Source organism: Ammodytes marinus (assembly GCF_949987685.1).
Source record: "Ammodytes marinus genome assembly, chromosome: 9".
Taxonomy (NCBI): Eukaryota; Metazoa; Chordata; class Actinopteri; order Uranoscopiformes; family Ammodytidae; genus Ammodytes; species Ammodytes marinus.
This window is the reverse complement of record NC_137213.1, coordinates 24,454,642-24,470,515: the sequence shown is the minus strand read 5'-3', so window position 1 is coordinate 24,470,515 and position 15,874 is coordinate 24,454,642. Positions and strand designations below refer to the sequence as shown.

The window sequence follows — 15,874 nt, the reverse complement described above, 5'->3', positions numbered from 1 at the left end:
AAATTGACTAAGTTTTAATTTAGTTTAAATGGGTCAGGGAGCACTGGGTTTTATGGTGAGAGATCTGCATTTTTTTTTCTTGCATTAAATATCATACAAAATGTGTAAAAAAAAAAAAGCTTAATGTTTAAACACCCATGTTGTGTAAGCAGCTGTCTCACTCCACAGAGGTCAGAGGGAGCAGTCAGCTACAGAGCATGGTTCCACTGCTGGCACGGATTCAGTGACAGTTCAGCGAAGAGAATATTTGGAAACAGGGGGCACTTAGTTTAGGGACAGGGACACTAACATTTGCCGTCCACATATTTGCTCTGTATGAGATCATATGCACAATACACTTTTGTCGCACAAGGCTAAGACTGGGAAGAAAACAGAGATACCGATGAGCTTATTAATAGTAAAAATACCTTTTACCCCCTCAACAATAAATTAATGACAAATTACATACGTTTTTTTCTATCGCTTTCTCCTCATCTATATGATTCATTTTCTGTTTGTTTTTTATGCTATTTGAGTTGACAATGTTTTCCAATGGTTGTTATTCTTTCCCTAAAAGATTTTTTTTATATTATAATAATTTTCATCACATTTCATAAGGGCTAAGTAAATATTAGGACACCTGAAAGTGGACCTTTAAAACTGATATCAATAAGAGTATCCCACTGTTAGTGCCATGTTTCTGTACACAAGCTGAATTAATCTTATCACTCAATCCGGCTTTATTTGCCAGTTCAACAGGAAAGACCATGAGATGTCAGTTGTTACATAATAGATAGAAGGGTTTCTCTGCTTACACATTTCATTTTGAATTGTGCATAGCCAGACTTAACCCTAAGAAGATGCCTAATATGTGTTCTTACTATAAGGAAAACCCCAGTTCAAATAAAATAGGGATATCAATTTGACATTGTTAAGAGTTAGGATCTTTGCTGAAGTAAGCAATCATTGTGCTGTCCTGACAGGGTGTAAGATTGAAGGCAAACAATAGGGTGAACAAAGGCACATTTGTTAAATTAAATGCTGCCACTGTTGGTCCTTCGAAATCTCAACCCTATTAATTACAAAGAAAGAAAAGCTTAAATTATCCCGAATCTACAAAACCTCCCTCAGTAAGAATTCTGATTGGTCGGCGCGACAGTGACGCATTCCACACGCGACTCTCGGTGTTAAATGCATGGTTAAATGTTTATCGTTTTTTGTACACATGAATGCCTTATGCACTGCGGATGGAGAGGGGAAAACAGCGAGTAGTCGTGGCTTCAATCAATAAAACAAAAATAAAATTACGTTAATTTTCCGGCAGGCAGACATCATCCAGGTAGTGAAGTTTCAACGAGGACACACGGCGGTTAAACGGTAAGGCAGAGCGGTTGTGGCGAGCACCTGACTGTTTGTTGTTGTCAGTAAACCCGACAATGGTCACTGATATAGCAAAGGTCTTTGCTTGGAAACACGTGTCAGTAGTAGAAACAGTGAGCCATGTGTGTTTTAAGAGCCTGGATGAAACCAAACACTAATGTTCGTTGACTTCACCTGCGTAGGACACTCGTGCTCTCTTATGTAGCGTGGGGTTGAAATGATTCGGTTCGCCTATTAGTTGGTCTCACATAGGCTACTTTGAATTATACTTTAAGATTCGTGAAAACGGATGTCATTTAATCACCTGTGCACACGTGACTGGGTTTTGTGTAGCTGCTGGACGGAGGAGAGAGATCCTTCCTTGACTTTTGTAAAAGTAGCAAAACTTAAAAATCAAAGACCCGCATTTAAACCTTTAGGTAAATATCTAAAAGTAGGAGTAGTACCAGTATAATTCTAACATCATTTTAATAGTTCATCTAAAGACCAGATGACTTAACCCTTTGTATCCACCACTGCATAGTGAACTGCTGTTATTCCAATAGTGAGATGAAAACGTTAGGGAGCCCTGCACATGATAACAAATCCTTTCTGTTTTGCAGCAGATGTTGGGGATGAAGATCCTGTCGGGAGTGTGAGTTCGCCTACAGATAACGTCGGCATCCAACGACTGCACCCGCCTTTCCTACTTAAAGTCAGTAAGAGGAAGACGAAATACCCATGTGACCCTCCATCGCAGTCAGTCCCACCCAGATGCACCGAACACATTGCCACCCGAGCACAGCCAAACACCTCAAGGGAAAGAAGGGATTCATGTCTTCATTCAAGGGAGTGTCTCGTCTCCCCCTGCGAGCCCGGAGACGCTTGTATTGTAGATTGCAAATGTGGATGTGGAGGAGGCGGAGAGAAAAATGCCGCCTTGGGATGTTAAAAGCGAGGAAACGAGCTGGTGGTCGCGGTGGCGTGATCAGCGCCAGCCCCTGCCTCGGTGTGAAGTTGGCGACGCAATTGCAGAAAAATCAACGCAAACTTCCGACGTACCACACGCCGAGCCGAGAACATTTTCAAGTGAAGTTGTGCGAACCTGTCAGTCTGTCAGAACACACATCGACGGACACAAATGTTTCTGCGGGTAACGACAGTCAAAAGCCTCAGGATAAGGATACCTTGGTACATTCAAGTGCAACGAGCGACCCTTTAAAACTCCCTAACAGTGTCAAACCCCCGTTGAGTCCAGACAGTGGTGAGCGTGGGTTGATAACTACACATTCTAAAGAGCCAAGGGAACCAGCTCGAAGGCTGGAGGCTGACGGCCTATCATCAGGACAGCTCACCTCTGTCTCTCCACGTCAGGGCCAAGCTACAAAAGGACATGCTGATGATCATACTCTAGCCAGTAAAAAGACTGATGTCAGCCTCAAGCAGCTGAAGAAGGACATCCACGGTACATCCTTTTCTTTCACCTCACACTATCATTTTTCTTTCCAGTATTTGTTTTTCCCCAGCTGTTTTGAGTTGACAGTGTTCCGTCCCTTCTTTAGAATTCCTAGATGACTTCTACAGGAAATATGGAAGTTACATCCCACTACATAATAGAGATGTGTGGACACATGTGAAGAGGAGGTTTAATTGCGATTTAAGTGACAGGTAAAATCTTTGCCTTTTTTTAGAATCTTAATCCAACATAGAATCACTTTTGAGTCATGTCATTCTTCTTTGTTTGCTCTCTTGGCTTGAAAATGAAACTTAAAAAAAAAAAAAATTGTCATCTTTTAAATGAGTACAATGCTTTGATGTGTAATAATAATTTTATAGCTGGACCCATCGTATTGTATTTTTCCTTCATATTCAGGAAAGACATAATCTACTTAGAGGTCATCAAATACAGAACTGCTGCCGTTCAGAAAGCCGTTCCCCCCTTCCGGGTGGTCTATAGGAGACACACACTGAACATGGATGACTTGTCTACACTGGCAGACCAGAACTGGCTCAATGACCAGGTCAGCTACCATCCAACACACCAGCAATCACAGTTTAAAACATCTATGTGATAGAAATAAAACCTTTGTATGCTTATACTAACTGAATGTATGTATTTTGTTTTTTTTCTTTAAGGTCATTAACATGTATGGAGACTTGATTATGGAATCTGCCCATAAAAAGGTAATCTCAAATGCTATGTATGTAGGTAGCACACTCAAATTGTGGAGCAAGTTTTTTTTTCTATTCTCTTTTTTATTATTGGAAAATAAGATGGGTTAAGTTCCATCCTACTAGAGTTTTTCAAATATTGCCAATGGGAGAAAACCCTTCTATGACCTATTTCTTGAAGACTAACAATTTTGAAAATGTGAAAACCAGCCCTCTGTTTTATTGTAATCCAATGATTAGCCAATGTTTTTAAATAATTTAAAAACACATTGAATTTGCATAATGATTTTAGTCTTGTAACTGCATTTTTTTCTCTCCAAAATCTGAACCCTTATGTCTCCACTCTTAGGTCCATTTCCTAAACAGCTTCTTCCACAGGCAGCTCATGACCAAAGGGTATGACGGTGTTAAGAGATGGACAAAGCAGGTGAGCTCTCAGATCATTTATCAAGGATTGTTATATAAAATAATGCACCCAGAAAAAGTGAAAGAATAACCTTTTTAAGTCAACTTGAAGAAATGACAAGAGAGCAAAGTGAGTGGCTCTAACCCAGTCTTCTCCTGCACAGGTGGATTTGTTTTCAAAGACTTTTCTTTTGGTGCCCATCCACCTGGAGGTTCACTGGTGTCTGGTGACGGCTGACATCGTCCAAAAGAAGATATGCATTTATGACTCTCAGGGCGACCCACTCCATAAGCTCGCAAGGGTAACAGCATTTTGCATGTATTTCTTTGTCACTCACTCTTTACAATACACATACACATTTCGGCAGCTTTTCCTAGGTTCTTATTTGAAATACCTTGTACAACTGTTTTTATATTTTCCTTTCTTTATGCTTTGCTCTTAATAGAACATCGTGAAATACTTGATGGCAGAGGCAAAGGAGAAGAAGCAGACAGCTTTTGAAAACGGTTGGGCCGTGTCGTTTGATAAGGTACGTGGTGTCCGTTTTAAAGCCTGCAACGATAGAATACAAATACAACAGAAAGTGGCACAAAACAGAGCAAAGCTAATCCGTAATAGGCCATAGCATCACCTGCTGGAGTTTTTCCTAACATACTAACTTAATACAATGCCTTGTCTCCCCCTGCTGTCCGTCACAGCAAATCCCACAACAGACCAATGAAAATGACTGTGGAGTCTTTGTCTTGGAGGTACCAACATGCTTCTCAAGCTTAATATACACAAATTCAATAATGCATATTTTGTGCAATTTCAACTGTTCACTCAGTAACATAATAATGCTTTGTCGTTGTCATTTACAGTATTGTCGATGCCTTGCCCTGGCAAAACCTCTGAGGTTCACACAAAAGGACATACCAAAGATACGCAAGAGGATCTACAAAGAGCTCTGTGACTGTAAGCTCCATGAACAGGGCTGATGATGATCTTTACACTTGTATTGGCAATAATATGTGCTGCTTCTGACACAGGTGTCTGTGTAGGGGTTTATTTGCAGCTCGGTAACAGCCGTACAGCACTGTGAGTGTATATGGCTGAGCCCAGGAGAGGAGAGTCAGTCTTATATCAGGTGCAATGTCTGTGGTATGTCAATATCCTTGTATAGTAACTGTATGATCAATATTTAATAGTGTTATTTAAAAATGAATAATTTGTTGTTGCACATGTTAGACCTTGACTTGGAGTTTGTACAGTGCACCTGCAGTGCCTTACTGAATGGACTGCCTAATGGGTCACGGTCTGTGCTTAGGTGTTTTTCTGTAATCTGTTAAAATAAAAATCTGTTAAAATATCTTACTTGCACATTTTGAAGTTTAATTTTGCACTGTTGGACATTTGTTTGCTCCATAACTCCCAAGCTGACTGAATAGAAGCTGTGGCTCTTCTTGTTTGTAAAGAAACTTGACTGGAATGTATTTGTTTGTCTATATTTGTTTGTTCTATAAAACAATTTGGTAAAGGTGAGTTAAAAAAAGAAGAAAAAGACAGTTTCAAACATTTCCCAGTTTGTTTTTATGGGTTCATTGTACACATCAGGTACTGTATGCACTGCATGCAGAAATATCAATTTATAAGGGACACACATACAGTATTTGTAAAGACACAATTTACTAGCTATAGATAGGTATTTTATTTACATCCAGGAGATTATAACTGCATGTGTTATAAAACACACTCATTGAAAAGCTGTGCTCCAGATGAAAAGTGGACATTTAAGGCACGAGACAAACTCGCTAATGTGGCTTTCAGTATGAAAACCAGATAACATGATACTGTATTATGGTGCAACAAGTCATATTCATTAACAAATAAATCTGTTCATGCCAGACACATTTCTATCACTGACATTGTCAGAACACTATCTTTTGCATCTGTTCCCTGTCTGTTCTGGTCCAAGGTCAACCCTTTACAGAGCTGAGATCAGAAAGAAAGGAATCTGACTGAGTGCACATTGGGAACAAGTTTTGGAATATAAACCACTGGTTGCTGAGAATACTGTGTTCCACTTTGTCTGCAGCAAGTTTAAAGGTGGAGTAAGCGATTCTGGAGAACGCTCGTCCAAATCCCTTTTTGTCAAAATCAGTGTAAATCTCCTCACAATCTGCTACCTGTCCATCCTTTGTGAAAATAGCAACATGCCCGCTTAGTCGCTTACAGAGCATAGGCTGTGTATTAACACTGGATTTTTTTTTCAGCGCACAAACAGCTAGTGGATTGTGAGGAGATATTCACTGATTTTGACAAAAAGTGATTTTGACAACATCAAGCGTTCTTAACGCGCTTGTTTTTATCAGTCTGAATGACAAAAGGCCAAAAGAGCTTCCCTTCACCACTGAGACTACGCAGGTGGATACATTTGCTTGTACTGTCTAAATGTGGACATGTACCCTCCCACAGGAAGTGAGAAAAATGAAAGAAGACACACTATCAAACACTCTGAAGAAGCTGTCTGTTCAGAAAAAGATGAAATCCCCAACAGATGTTTTCGGCTCCCTCCACCTTTTGGTATAAAGCGTCACATACCTGCTGCCTGCAGATGTGTTGTTTGCAAGTACATCACCCACTACGTGATTATTGGTTGTTGAATTGGTCAAATATGTTCCAATAAACCCCAGCGCAACCCTATATCTAGACCAAGTTTGTGAAATGAGGGGCCTAATCATTAGTAGAGTCCCCAGTCAATTTCTGGCTCATCGTCGAAGCTCATCACAAAGTATGACAGCAGCTGGAAGAAATGCTGCCACGTGCCCAGGAAGATGTATATGTAGAAGTCATTGATGTCTCTTTGGCAGTTAATCCCTGAGTAATTTAAATCACACACACACTCAAATCTGTTGACGTCGTTGAAACAGAAGCCTCCGTGCATACATGGGCTCGAGGCACATTCGTCCACATCCCTCTCACACCTGAAAGGAAAAATAAGCACAGTAGGATTATGGAACAAAGACGAGACAAAGCACCATGTTGAACATATCTTTAAATGTTGGGGCTAGATTACAGACTGAAGTGCCTATATAGAATTTTGAGCTTTTATCTGCCACCAGGGTTAAGGCCATAGATAGTATATAAAAGGCATAATGGCGGTGGACCCTTCTAATAGTTGTTAAAGGGAAAGGGGACTGGTATTGTGCTCTATATGCCAAAGAAAGGGTTAAATAAAATCCAAATGGGAAACTAAGATATACTCGGGGGCAGCAGAGACCGGATTAACATGGATTCATTTGGAATTTGGACTTGAACTTCATTTGGCCTACTGATCAATTTACTGACATTGAACTGCAGCAATAAGAGCGAACCAAAGTGATAAAGTTGTGGGCCATAACGTCACTACAATGAGCTGAAAAACAATCTATGCTCTTTAGAACTGAGATGGGAATTCAGAGCTAATTTGGTGAGTTTGTCAATTCAAGCTACACTTTTGATATTTCACGTGGCAGCTTGATTCAATAATATGTTAAAAAGTATTGACTATAGCAGTTTTTAGCACATGGCAGGGTTTTGTCAAATGTTCCTGCTAAGATTTTCATGTGTAGTGGTATTTACAATCCAATGTAATGGCAATTATACTACATTGAAAAACAAATCCATTCTTAAGGTACGAACACACTGCACTCCGCGGCGCGGCGGTTGGCCGCGCGAATCGCAGGTTCCGCGCCGTGTGATCATATTGGGTCATATTGTGTCCGCCGCCCGCCGCCCGACCAGAGTAGCCTTCTCCTACTCTGGGGATATGCTGGCGCTGGTGCTAACCGGTGCTGAGAGCACCAGTCTGCTGTGCTGATGGTGCTTTACCCAAGCTAACTGGTGCTAACTTGGTTCATAAAGCAAAACTGATAGCTGTACACAGCAGGCAACAGACACAGGCTATTCACAGAACTTATGGGAGCAAACTGTGACTATTATGTTTTCATCCATCTTAATTTCCTCTGTCAGTCGTCCCGAAGCGAGTGACGTCGGGTGGAGCTCAACGCTGATTGGCTATCGCGGCGCGGCCGGCGACAAAAAGTTCAATATTTTCAACCTCTGCGGCGGCCGCGCCGCGTGAACCGCTCGCCGCCCATTCGCGCGGCGGCGCGCAAAATACATTTACTTTCTATGTAAACTCGCCGCGCGGCGGTGTGCAGTGTGTTCGCACCTTTAGGATTCACTTAACGTAAAAAAAACAAATAAAATAAATAAATAAATCACATCTACAGTATATACATTATGCATGTCCTACCACTGTCCTGTGAAACCAGGCAGGCAGTAACAGGCGCCGTCAGCTTCAGAGCATTTCCCTCCATTAAAGCAGCTGTAGTTCCATCTTGTACCCATACATAGGGACACAGGCAACTGAGGGAGTCTGAACGGACAAAAGAAAAACAACACAAATCAATGACACACATACAAAAAGCAGTGCCCTCCCCTTTGGCACTGGTGGGTTTAACATTCACTTGGTGTAGTAAAACATTTTGATTGGGTTTATTTCGAGAGTAAATGCACTTACGGACTGATCTCAATGTACCATGGGATTTCAGGAACCTTCTGACTGTAAGAGACCAGTTTATAAATCAGTACAACTCTTTTTAGATGCTCACTGTCATGCAATTAACTCCCCAAATTACAAGGTGTTTAATTTTGGTGCCATGGAGGCATGAATGAACTGTGGAGGAAACTCACTCGCAGTATTGGCCTGTCATATTCTGAGGGCAGAGGCACGCGTAGTTCTGGAAACCTTTGAGGCACGTGGCACCTTTGCTGCAATTGTTGTTTTCGCACATATCGTCTACCACATCGCACTGTTCACCGCTGTAGCCCAGATCGCACGCACACTTGAAACCCTCTGGCAGGTTGGTGCAGTTGCCGTAGATACAAGGACTTGAGACGCAGGTGTCTGCTGGGTTCCCACACAGCGGCCCTGTCCACTCTTCAGGACACGTGCAGCGATGAAGGTCAAACAGGTCCTCACACACTCCCTCGTTCTCACAAGGGTTGCGTTCACACACACTGACCCCCCAGCAGCCGTATCGTGGGGCACGGTCGCCGTTAACCCTTGAAAACTGCTCCTCCTGAGGTCTGGGCAGGTTCAACTCTGTGTCCAGGTAGAATGGGAGAGGAAGGCCTCCAATCTCAACTGGGCCAAGACAGCCAGACAGGTTCACCCCAGTGTCCAGGCTCAGTCCCCCCAGCAAGATGTCAGCTCCCTCCCTAAGAAAACCCAGGTCCCCCTCTGCTGCTGCTGCTGCTTTGGACATGCTTATGCTTAGCTCCTCCATGCCTCCATCCACAGCCATGATCCACCTGGAGTTCGGGATTGTCTGGTTCTCCATGCTGATCTCCACAGCGTGCCACTCTCCATCGCTGACTGGAACCTGGCTTTGGACTGTCACCTTGTCTGAACCCTGGTCCGCCCCAGCCTGGAGCTCCATGACCACATGAGAGTCCAGGAGGGAGACGGTGAGGTAGTCAGAGTCCCTCTGTGCGTGCAGTAAGGTGGCAGCAGACTGTCTGGTGCGGAAGCTGAGGGAGACACTGCCAAGGCTGCGCTTAATCTTACCGTTGCTCCGGTAGTGCAAGATGCTGCTTTCGAGACGAAAAGTCACGTTAGACAAACCTGGAGAAGAGAAAGGGAGGAGACTTATGAACTTAAACTTAATGTTGCAAGTCACTATAGTTTTCCCATTCCTTTAGATATTCCACACATAGTGCCCTTTCTTACTATTACTACCCTGTCTGAACATTTAAGCCTCTGGGAATATGGTTTGAAACCTTAAAAAGTATCTTTACACAAGCTGTCCTGAAGGACTGTTAGTCTGGTTCAACCGGACTTGATTGGAAGTTGGCAAAATAAGCAACATGTTTACACGTTGATACAAACATTGCTCATGTGCATACTACTTACATCATACAAAAACACAAATACAGAAACGGGAATTTAGCAAAACTGTTCCAACTTCAACAAAACATAGCGTGTTTATGTTTGTTCCCATCAGTCAAAGTACATAAATCTTAAGACACAAGTCTTCTGGTTACCTAAAGTAGCTACGAGGAGCTTTAAGTTTTGTAGAATCTAGCGGCACCTATGGACAAAAGCTGCAATGTTTTACGACACCGCTGCCCATTTGTTTAGGAAGCAAATGGAACAGTTAATGTTTTAACATGTGACTAAGATTAATAATGATAATATGACAATAGTGGAGCAAAGGGAAACATGGGATGTTGTGGTCTGCCTGCTGTAAAACGTTTTGAATGAGTTCCCAGGAAAAATTGTGGCCTAGCAAAGGTGCTAATAAATAGCATGCTTTCCGCTGATGCCCTGTTTGCTGGTACAGTTGATTTTTAATCATCAGAGGAAAAATGAGACTCCTTCATCAACCCTTAAAAATTCCTCGTGGGAGGTTAAAACAGGCCAGTTTAGAGCAGAATTGTTGGTTCTGTCTGTTCAAGGGCACAACAGACTAAACTAACTGCATATTAAGCCTCGGACCGGAAGCCACTCTGGATTAACGGCTTCCCTCCTTTTTTCTCTGTGAACTTGTGACATCTGAAGACTTGTCATCACACTCTAAACTTCCACATGGCATGTGGCGGTAGACCTAATCTGATTTGGGATTAGCACGTTTTAGAAGGATTCAAGTCTGCTCCCTTCTGTAATTAGCCAGGCTGTAATTAATCAGAGCCTGCACCACTGAGAGACAGTCCCCTCAGTGGATACAAGCCAAGATCATGGGCTAGTATCATGAAAAGGCTTATTTATTTATCTATTACAGAGCTATTTTTTTGACAATGTTTGAATGTGTCGGGGATAGCCACGGTGGATGTACACAACATACTATTCATAGCATTTCCTATTTTCTGTGTTTTTGATCTCACAGACATTTATTTGGTGGACAATGTTCTGTCTTGGAATAGTAGCCTAGTCATCTCAGGACACTCACACTCAAAGCCCTGAGAGTGGGGCTGACAGACAGCTGTGGCAGGGCAGGGAGACAGCTCACACCATTTCACTTCCTCACAGCGCTGCCCGGCAGTGTTGGGGGGGCAGTTGCAGATGAAATCGTCCCACATGGAGAAACACACTCCCCCGTTGAGACAGGGGTTGACCTAATGATGAAAAAGAAAACAGCCCAAATTAATAAAGCATAGCCTCCTGTCAGTTATATTATGAGCTTTCCTCTATTTTGCTTCAATAACATGTCTTCTTTCATACAAGTATAAAGAAAAGGTCCAAAATGTACATTGAAGTGTTCATTTTAATAATCCTTGTCTTTTTGGTCTGTATATTCTCCTATACAACCATCTTTACAGCCATTATATCAACATTAGTTTTTTTCTTCAATAATCTGAACCAAGAACCTCAACTTCTAAAGATTTTACATCAAAAAAACTTTCCATAATCATTCTTAGCACTATTCTGAAGGTTATCACAGATGCATTTGTTAATATGTTGTTAATTGTCTGATCTATGATACATTTGTTTGCAAAAACATGCAGAGAATGCCTTTTTATGAACTATACATATGCTGAATTCATAAAATGGAAAAAAAAGGCTGTATAAAAAAATCTGTTCTGTAAGAACTGGACACTAATATGTGTGGATAATGTAATTAAGATTTTAACCCTGGCTTAATCCAACTTCTAGTATTTAGGTTTTTAAATAGATTCAAATGTACCTATACAAATACTTGTTTTATGTAAGTAATCAACTGGCAAAGTTTCACGATGAAATCTATAAGTAAAAAATTGTACCCTATTCACCTGCAGAGTCTTTCCTCAAAGACAATATAATGATCAGCCTTGACATAACTCACAGCACAGGCATTGTTGCTGCTGCATCCTTGTGCAACGTTGACAAGCTGCTCGAGGTGGTAAGATTCCACCGGAGGTTCAATGGGATAGAACTGCAGTCGTTTGCTGTTGATCCTCAGATCCTGGACACATCCCCTGAAGTAGCCACCAAACGAGGCAGAGGCCCTTGACTCTGGTAGCCCCCCAGTGAAGACCAGATCCCCTGGATGGGCATGGATGGGCCTAATATGCATAGAGCCCTGCTTCTGGGCTGACTGCAACAAGATGGCTTCCATTCCCTCCAGCTTCACAGTCACCAGATGGAAATGTCCGTCGCTGACCACCACCCGACCCACTGTGGTCTCAAAGTTGTTGACCTGCACTTTGACCCTGCCCTCTTCCAGCCACAGGCGGAGGTACTGGCTGGTGCTGTTGGCCAGGATGAGGAGCAGGCCGCTGGACTGTCTGGTGCGAATGAACATGGATATAGTCACAGTGTCACCTGGGTCATCGTCCAATGAAAATTTAGCATAACTCTCCAAGTCTTGGTTTCCAAACCTTGCGGTGATATACTCTGATACATGGAAGAGAGAGGAAAAAAACACTACGGTCAGCAAGTCCTGATGAAAAGTACATCGTAAAGGGATAGCATGACTTTTTGGAGAGTTAACTTTTATCAGGCCCGGTTCTAGACAGTTAGATTAGGGTGGGCCGGTAGAAATTTTAGGTGGGCACACTGGGCAAAGAGACCGAAGATGCGAGCGAGAGATTGCATCTCATTTGTTTCTTCCACTGAGAGAGCCGAGAAAAGCCCTGTACATGACCCAACTTTAAAATGAAGCTTTAACAGTCAAATATAAGCATGTTTAGTATAAGTGTTGTAATATTGGTTTAGATGTTTGAGCAGTTCTCAATGATGTACCAGAAGCTATTCAATACCTTTAAAAAAGACTTTTTGGCAGTCAACTGAGGTCATGTACTGATGCCAACGTTGAGTTGACAATGAAGAGTGCCTTGTGTTCATTTAAAAAGGCACGCATGGCATGAGCCCATAAGACTCTTTGGTTTGGCAAAGTAAAGGTGTTCAAGGTGAGCCACTGAAACCCACGTTTTTTTAATCCTTGCAACAAGTGTTGTTGAATGCGTCCTAACTGTGAAGCTTACTCTGTGCTATTTCTACTAGCCCTGTAAGCTCCTTTAAAGTCTACAGACTAACTGTTTCATCCTTTTCTCTTTATAACTGACCACTGGGAGATTTCGGCTGAAACGTGACTCAGGCTGAACTTGACCTGACCTATTTTTTTTTCTTTTTCTTTTTTTCCCAGCATGTTATTTTATGTCATTTAAATGCTACAATTATAAACTTTATAAATAACATACTCCACACATATAATTGTAAACACATTATGGCAATTAGAACTACCCTCGCAAAGCAGTATGTCATTTACACACACCATGAATCAGTTATTACGAATCCTCAGTTAACCCTTGTTGATCAAAACCCCTCTATTCTACAAATGTAAACTATGTCTGTCTATTTTGAATGGCATACAGTGGTGTTTGTTTTTGTGTGTGTGTGTTTGTGTGTGTGTGTGTGTGCGCCTTACCCTGTGCACAGTCATATCCCTCATATGGCCTGTGGCACTCGCACATGTATCTCCTCCAGCCCTGGCTAACGCAGCGCCCTCGGTTCTGACAAGGGCCGTCATCACACTTGTCTTTGTCGCTGCAGCCCAGGGTGAGGTTGGCTTGGCCGTCTGGATCTTCTGGCGCGGCACCAGGCAACACCAGATGTGAGTCCACAAGCACATCCCTGAAGCAGCCCACGAAAGCAGGCGGGTAGTCTGCTTCATCCACTGCTGTGTCCAAACTCCAGTTCCCCCCTATGGCTCCTATGAACAGGCTTTGACGAAGTGTCCCGTTCTCAGGGGAAGCGGAGGCTTGCTCCAGCAGCTGGACTTTAGCCTTGGATTCTCTGGTGCAGCTTGCTTCAGTGCAGAGCAGGCGGATGAGGCTGACCACTCCGCCCAGCGATGCTACCACCGTGTGCCACTTGTGGTTGGACACAAACTCTGGAAGCTCCTGCACCAGCGTACTGGAGCCTTGACCTCTCAGGCTGCGGAGGCAGAGATGGCCTTCTGTCAGCTCAATGCTGAGGAGCAGGTCGTCCACTCTGCGCTGCAAGAGTGTGCCGACCCATCTGTCTGTCCTGAAGCTGAATGTCACATTAAGAGGAGCCTCTGGGTCTAGAAGCTGCGTCTCTATGTACATGTAGCCTCTGGACTCAAACGAGAAGACAGTAGGGGTCTGGCATTTAGGGCCTGTAAAGCCAGCAAGGCAGATGCATTTGTAGGTGTGCTGATCGTTGACAAGCAAAGGAGAGCATATTCCTCCGTTCTCGCATTGGTGGTCGTCACAGCCTGACAGCTCAGTTGTGCAATTCTCCCCCCCATACAGGCGCCCATTGAGGCTTTGCTGGGAGCAAAGGCATCTGTAACCATCACCGTGGATCTCACATACGCCACCATTCTGGCATGGCTGCTGTTCACATCCATCAATCAACTCATCGCAGAAAGTTCCTGGAGAGACGATTACAATACATTATTATTTCTTAAAACAATTGAAAATCACAATGAATGCTAGTAAAAAAGCCAAGTGTGAGTGAGGTTGGGCACACAGTCACATATATCTGTGTAATGAACCTACAGAATGAATAAACAAAAATATAACAAGCAAACAAAAGGACAATGATCAGCTAGGATGACGATCAGAACAAATATGCCAATTATTTCCTTATTGAAACAACACATGTATAGCACATGTAAAAGATATGATAAACATCAGAACAATAACATCCATCTCTGATTCTAACATACATTACATGCTGTATCCAACATTACCTGCATAAAGCAGCCATAATAACACCCACACATGCACACGGAATCTCCACATTGTCCTAAACAAGTCCTCCAAATGTTTAGATGTTGAAAAATATCTTCATTGTAAGTCAAATACACGTGGGGAATAGTTGTGTGTTCAGCTCCATCTTCAGATCTTCTCTGCTGTGCATGTGTGTGTGTGTGTGTGTTCACTGAAACGCTTGGAGGCCAGATAGAGGGGGATTAAGCTAATGCACTTAAGATGTCTCATGTGTTGGCAAGGGAGGGGGTCATCCAGGAGGCTAGTTTAAGAGATTCGACGCATCTTCCTTATCAGAACTCTGATGCACACTTATATAGCCTAAGTGACAACTGAGCGCCCACCTGATAAAAACAATGGGAAGTGAGAGATTTCTAGCCAATAGTGAACCTTATCTGGGCAGATGCACACACTGTAATTCAGTTAGTTTTTTTTATTACAATATCAGTAATCTGCAGAGGAAAATACAACAAAAAAAAAAACTGAAACATGCACACGTGTACTGCAGAGTGCTTCCTCATATGGTGTTGTTTGGCTGCAGCAGTTGGCTGGATCAAGGCCCAACCTTAAAGCCAGAGGTTCTAATCTTGGGAGTATCTCTGTCATTAAATCGCCACTGACGTCATGTAATTTCTCTGAAGAGTCCATCTGGCATGCAAGCTGCTCAGTAATGTCCTTAATGTTTTTTTTTAGTGGGCCTTGTTGTACTGTTGCTGTGGCTCAAGTTTTACCACAACACACAGTATGTTATATCCTAGAATGTGATGGAGAGACACAAGTCAACAGTATGAATTTGAACAATGTGTATATTAAGCACAGGGGGGAATGGTATCTGGCGCTCTAATAGTAATGTGGATGCAGATGTTCTTGACAATGTCACGGTTAGCTGGCAGACAGGTAAAGATAAAAACCACCAAAATGTCTGATGGGAAATATGCCAAATCAACCTATAAAAAAAAACAATACCATATTAATTAGCCATTATAATAGGTCTATGTCACCAGAAAAATATGTTGCCAAGACAGCTTAGTGCTTATACAGTAATGTTATCAGTAATTATTATTTTTGTTTATTCACAGGGCCATTCCTATGCTCTATACACAATATATAGCCTTCTAACACACACACACACACACACACACACACACACACACACACACACACACACACACACACACACACACACACACACACACACACACACACACACACACA

General features: G+C 42.5%; 2 protein-coding genes across 3 annotated transcripts; one reads left to right on the top strand and one right to left on the bottom strand.

Moving 5' to 3' along the window:
* The first annotated feature begins 1,235 nt into the window (after positions 1 to 1,235).
* LOC307255236 (sentrin-specific protease 5-like) lies at positions 1,236 to 5,138 on the top strand. 2 transcript variants are annotated; one of them, XM_080033889.1, is made up of 10 exons: positions 1,236 to 1,356; positions 1,965 to 2,803; positions 2,901 to 3,006; positions 3,212 to 3,359; positions 3,475 to 3,522; positions 3,860 to 3,937; positions 4,080 to 4,217; positions 4,362 to 4,445; positions 4,615 to 4,665; positions 4,777 to 5,138. In XM_080033889.1, the coding sequence occupies exons 2-10, from the start codon at positions 2,113 to 2,115 to the stop codon at positions 4,891 to 4,893; spliced, it is 1,461 nt and encodes a 486-aa protein (XP_079890015.1). In that variant the 5' UTR covers positions 1,236 to 1,356; positions 1,965 to 2,112; the 3' UTR covers positions 4,894 to 5,138. The 2 variants fall into 2 exon arrangements, with proteins under 2 accessions (XP_079890015.1, XP_079890014.1); XM_080033888.1 differs by having other exon boundaries at positions 1,238 to 1,356; positions 1,962 to 2,803.
* Positions 5,139 to 6,635: 1,497 nt separating this feature from the next.
* LOC307255427 (protein crumbs homolog 1-like) lies at positions 6,636 to 14,692 on the bottom strand (the record flags this gene model as incomplete). Its single annotated transcript, XM_080034109.1, has 8 exons — positions 6,636 to 6,879; positions 8,193 to 8,315; positions 8,460 to 8,501; positions 8,633 to 9,566; positions 10,891 to 11,056; positions 11,764 to 12,314; positions 13,348 to 14,319; positions 14,641 to 14,692. The coding sequence occupies 8 exons, from the start codon at positions 14,690 to 14,692 to the stop codon at positions 6,636 to 6,638; spliced, it is 3,084 nt and encodes a 1,027-aa protein (XP_079890235.1).
* Between the last annotated feature and the right edge of the window lie 1,182 nt (positions 14,693 to 15,874).